Here is a 5,924-nt window from a genome sequence, read left to right on the forward strand (position 1 = left end):
GGCTGGTCTCAAACTCCTGACCTCAGGTAATCTGCCTGCCTTGGCCTCCCAAAGTGCTGGGATTACAGGTGTGAGCCACCTTGTCCGGCCCATGCATTTGCCTTTTGTACTTTGCATGTCTGGCCATGCATTAAATCAGTGATCCTGTGTTTTGAGGGCCTATTGAAGTGCTTTAGGTATAGCATCCTTTTCTAACATTGCTTTGTACATTTTATGTCAAAATTCACCATAAGCTGGCCGGGCATGGTGGCTCCTGCCTGTAATCCCAACACTTTGGGAGGCCGAGGTAGGTGGATCACGAGGTCAGGAGATCGAGACTGACCTGGCTAACACGGTGAAACCCCGTCTACTAAAAATACAAGAAATTAGCTGGGCGTGGTGGAGGGCGCCTGTAGTCCCAGCTACATGGGAGGCCGAGGCAGGAGAATGGCGTAAACCTGGGAGGCGGAGCTTGCAGTGAGCTGAGATCCAGCCACTGCACTCCAGCCGGGGCGACAGAGCAAGACTCTGTCTCAAAAAAAAAAAAAAAAAATTACCATAGGCAGTAAGTAACAATATTAATACCAATGAAAAAGAAAAATCACCTTTTAGCTGATAAGGCCCAGATACTTTGAGAGTGTAGTTAGTGAACCATAAACGTCTATGCTTGGCATTGAATGGCCCCTCTGCTCCTTTTTTCCAACCATTAGATTTAGTGTGCCCTTCCTTGAATAGTGACTGAGACAAGATGGGCAAAAGGAGACTTAACAGCAGCTTTGGCCCATGCCACTTGCTTTTTATTATAGATTGTGATGCCTTAGAGTCTACCTTTATGAAATGGTCTAAAGTATAACCCCAGTCTTAGGCCTCTAGGGCGGGGAAGAAAAAAAAAAGTCTTTGTAGTACCCTCTCCCCTCCACCCTTCATGGCTGCTTTTGAAGTTGTTCTGAGAAAATGAAGGAGAAATAAACAAGAGCAATACATAGGAAACATTTCCATATTATCACAATTAAAAATCTTCATGAAGTTTTTCAGTGTGCAAATGTTTGCAGTGGCTATTTTTTAAAAGGCTTCTATCATTTTCATATCTTGGGGGTTACTGGAATGTACTTAATGTTTAGCTTAATGAACTTTGAAGGGAGGAAGTGTGAACCAAAGGGGCATATAAATCTTTATGTAACAATAGGTAGAACCACATGAAACTGCCAAAATTCAGTTGGCCCACAAGAAAGAGCAATTTCATAAGGTTTTCAGGGTGATTAGATAGGAAGAATTATAATAGAATAAGCACGGTGGCTCACACCTGTAATCCTGGCACTTTAGGAGACTGAGGCAGGAGGATTGCTTGAGCCCAGGAGTTGGAGACCAGCCTGGGCAACATAGCGAGACCCTATCTCTAAAATAAAATTTTTTTTAATTAGCTGGGTGAGGTGTGTGCACCTGTAGTCCCAGCTATTTGGGAGGCTGACGTGGAAAGATAGATCACTTGAGCCCAGTAGGTTCAAGCTACTGTGAGCATGATTACACCAGTGCACTATGGTCTTGGGTCACAGAGTCAGATCCTGTCTCACAAAAACAAACAAAAAAGAAATGTAATGTCTAGACCAGATGCTAATTACTTTCTAATGAGGGATATGTCCTTTTAGGGACTAGATGATCTATATTCTTGGCAGTCTCCCTTAATATTTTGTTATTGCAGATATTTAGAGTTTGTATTTCTTGACTATTACATTTCTTACTGAGATTTTTATTAATAATACTCCTTTCCCCAGTTTATTTTTTTTATTTTTTTTTGAGACGGAGTCTCGCTCTGTCGCCCGGACTGGAGTGCAGTGGCCGGATCTCAGCTCACTGCAAGCTCCGCCTCCCGGGTTTACGCCATTCTCCTGCCTCAGCCTCTGGAGTAGCTGGGACTACAGGCGCCCGCCACCTCGCCCGGCTAGTTTTTTTTTGTATTTTTAGTAGAGACGGGGTTTCACCGTGTTAGCCAGGATGGTCTCGATCTCCTGACCTCGTGATCCGCCCGTCTCGGCCTCCCAAAGTGCTGGGATTACAGGCTTGAGCCACCGCGCCCGGCCTCTCCCCAGTTTAAATTTGTAGTATTCTTTAAGAGAAAGCACCGTGAGGGGATTGTTTATTTTTCTTGTTGGCTCTTTTATCAAATTGGTAAAATCTTATAAACAACCTAGTACATTTAACTATACTAGATATAGAAATATCCTTCAGTAACCAACAACAAATGCTTCTTTCCAATAGGCTCTGATGGTTGCATATATGAAACCTTGATACCAATACGTCCAACTGACCCAGAAAAAAATCAGAGCTTAGTTAGATCACTGCTGCTCAAGGCTGTTGTATCTGGTAATACTCGAAACGGAGTTGCACTCACTGCCCTGGATCAGGATCATGTCGCAGTCCTAGGAAGTCCACTAGCAGCTTCTAAGGGTAACTGACATCCAGTTCATTAAGAAGACCTTTGTATGTTTCCTTCCCAGTGTACCTTTTACTCTTCTTTTCTTTTTCATTTTGTTATTACCCAGACTAATTCATTCTCTTTATCAGCATACTCAATTTCTTTGTACCTTCCTAATTCTTCTTGAATTGGTTTTTTATTTTTATTGTGCATTGATTAATCTTTCAAAAACACTTCTTGGTATCACCACCATGCTCATAACTATAATGTCATAAATAAATAAAAATGGTGAATATACTAGTCACCATCATACTAGCCTGCAGGCATTTGAAACATTAGTAAGCCTTGTGTTTGAGGATTGGATTCTTGGCAACATTTCACAGCATGGAAATCGACTGGACATGGACACCTTGAAATGTGGCAACTAATAATGTACCTTTGATCTCCTGAACCGGATTCTTATCACCACCTCGCCTCCTTACCCACCAACTCCCCTCCAGACTTCCTAGTTGGTCATGAAGAACACGATTGCTCCTTGCCAGTACAGGATCGCAGACCCCAGCCTTAACTAGAAAACTCAGACTCTATCGTTTAGCATAAGTCCCTTCATAGCCTAGACCCCACCCACCTTTTCCAACCTGTTCTCCCAAATTCTGAGCGAGAACCCTCTGTTTTATTCAGGCGAGGCTCTCTATTGACCACAAACTTGATACGTCCATCCTCACCTGTGTACTTTGTTCTGTGTTTCTCCTGCTTATTAAGATAGGAGCAAGGCCGAGTGCAGTAGCTCACACCTGTAATCCTAGCACTTTGGGAGGCTGAGGCAGGCAGATTGCTTGAGGCCAGGAGTTTGAGACCAGCTTGGCCAACATGGTGAAACTCCATGTCTCTATCGAAAATACAAAAAAGTAGCTGGGCTTGTTGGCGCACAAACCTGGGAGATAGAGGTTGCAGTGAGCCGAGATTGCACTATGCACTCAACCTGGTCAACAGAGTGAGACTGTATCAAAAAAAAAAAAAAAAAAGACAAGAGCTCCTGGTTATAGTGTAATTATACCATGTGCCTGACATTTTACTAAGATTATCTCATTATTTGTATCATTTACTCCTCTAACAACCATATGGGTGGAAATAAAGTTGCTACCATTCCCCTTTACAAAACAGGAAACTGAGGTATGAGGTAACTAAGTAGTGGAACTAGGCTTCAGCCCGAACAGGTGAACTCTGTTAAGCCGTGTCCCCTGCTGCTCTTAAGTCCTGGCTCTTCACCCCTTCACTAAGCTGTGCTTCTCCTCTCTCTACTCCCATCTTCCTCTCTTTCTTATTCCTGCTCTACCTCCCCACCAAAAACCCCACTAGCTGTTATACAGTTTCCTGTGTCCCTTTCTGCGGTTTTTTTGGTCCATATATGAGCAAATACTACTACTTAAGGGTTTTTTCCCTCCTCCTATGTATGCTAGCACACCACATATAACAGTTGTGTACCTTGTTTAGTCACCTAGCCAAGATTTCTCAGAGATCTTTCCATATCATATTATTTTTTAATCTTCCTTGGTTTTTGAATAGCTGCATAATATTTCACTGAAGAGCGACCCCACAGTATGCTTCATCACTCTCCTATTGCCAGACATGAACCATCTATTCTGCTTTTGTAAATTAAGATGAAATTCATATAACATAAAATTAATCGTTTTGTTTTTTTAAATTATTAATGTTCTTCTTTCATTTCTTTTTTCATTTTTTGCTTTCATTTATCTTTAATTTTTGGTAGGCCCTTGTAGAAGAAAAATTAACTAAAGTGAACAAGTCACTGGTGTTTGTTGTGCATCTACTTCTGTCTAGTTTTCTTTTTTTTTTTAGAGTTTTAGTCTTGTTGCCCAGGCTGGAGTGCAATGGCGGGATCTCGGCTCGCTGCAACCTCTGCCTCTCAGGTTCAAGCGACTCTCCTGCCTCAGGCTTCCAAGTAACTGGGATTACAGGCATGTGCCACCACACTTTGCTAATTTTTTTTTGATTTGTTTTGTTGTTTTTTTTTTGAGACGGAGTTTCACTCTGTCGCCCAGGCTGGAGTGCAGTGGCGCAATCTCCGCTCACTGCAAGCTCCGCCGCCTCCCAGGTTCATGCCATTCTCCTGCCTCCGCCTCCCTAGAAGCTGGGACTACAGGCGCCCGCCACCACGCCCTGCTAATTGTTTTGTATTTTTAGTGGAGACATGACCATGTTGGTCAGGCTGGTCTCGAACTCCTCACCTCTCGAACTGGATCACCTCAAGTGATCCACCCACCTCAGCCTTCCAAAGTGCTGGTATTACAGGCATGAGCCACTGCACCTGGCCAACTTCTGTCTAGTTTTAAAACATTTTCATCATGTCAAAAGGAACCTCTGGACCCATTAGGCAGTCGCTCCTCATTCTCCTTTGCCCACTACCCCTGGCAACCACCAATCTGCATTCTTCTCTGGATTTGCCTTTTTGGGGTATTTTGTGTAAATGAAATCATACAATACTTTTTGTGTCTGGCTTCTTTGACTTAGACTTAGCCTAATTTTTGTTTTTGTATTTAGTTTTTAGTAGCACTGAGATCTTGCTATGAGCTCCTCCTGCCTCAGCCTCTGAAAGGGTTGGGATTACAGGAAAGAGCCACCACATCTGGCTAGCCAAATGTTTTTGAGGTTCATCCACATTGTTGGATGTATCAGTGTTTCATGCCTTTTCATGGCAGAGTAATATTCCATTGTGTGTTTGTGTGTATATATATATAAAAAACACAGTTTGTTATCTGTTCATTCATTAACATTTCAGCTATTTCCACCTTTTGGTTATTGTGAATAATGCTATGAACATTGGTGTGCATGTATTTGTGTACCAGTTTTTTGTTGTTGTTGTTGTTTGAGACAGAGTCTCACTCTGTTGCCCAGGCTGGAGTACAGTGGCGCGATCTGGGCTCGCTGCAAGCTCCACTTCCCAGGTTCACACCATTCTCCTGTCTCAGCCTCCTGAGTAGCTGGGACTACAGGCGCCGGCCACCATACCCGGCTAATTTTTTGTATTTTTAGTAGAGACGGGGTTTCACTGTGGTAGCCAGGATGGTCTCGATCTCCTGACCTCGTGATCCGCCCGTCTCGGCCTCCCAAAGTGCCGGGATTACAGGCTTGAGCCACCGCGCCCGGCCTATTTATATGTCTTCTTTGGAGAATTGTCTATGTGAGTCCTTTGCCTATTTTTAAATTAGGTTGTCTTTTTGTTGTTGAATTGTAAGCGTTCTTTAAATATACTAGATACTATACCCTTATCAGACATGATTTCCAAATATTTTCTGCCGTTCCATAGGTTGTCTTCACTTTGTTGATAATGTCCCTTCGTGCACAAAAGTTTTAATTTTCATGAAGTCCAATTTTTTTTTTTTTTGAGGCGGAGTCTCGCTCTGTCGCCCAGGCTAGAGTGCAGTGGCCGGATCTCAGCTCACTGCAAGCTCCACCTCCTGGGTTCACGCCATTCTCCTGCCTCAGCCTCCCGAGTAGCTGGGACTACAGG

The 5,924-nt window shown here is 43.3% G+C and overlaps 1 protein-coding gene across 1 annotated transcript in view; it reads left to right on the plus strand.

Annotated features, from left to right (window-relative positions):
• Positions 1–5,924, plus strand: part of NOL11 (nucleolar protein 11) — a 34,205-nt gene that overhangs the window by 14,067 nt on the left and 14,214 nt on the right. Inside the window, exon 6 of the mRNA XM_011930899.1 lies at positions 2,206–2,424. Within this exon, the coding sequence (XP_011786289.1) occupies positions 2,206–2,424 (219 nt within the window). The remainder of the gene's footprint in view (positions 1–2,205; positions 2,425–5,924) is intronic.

This window comes from Colobus angolensis, unplaced genomic scaffold (genome assembly GCF_000951035.1).
Source record: "Colobus angolensis palliatus isolate OR3802 unplaced genomic scaffold, Cang.pa_1.0 Scaffold1, whole genome shotgun sequence".
Taxonomy (NCBI): Eukaryota; Metazoa; Chordata; class Mammalia; order Primates; family Cercopithecidae; genus Colobus; species Colobus angolensis.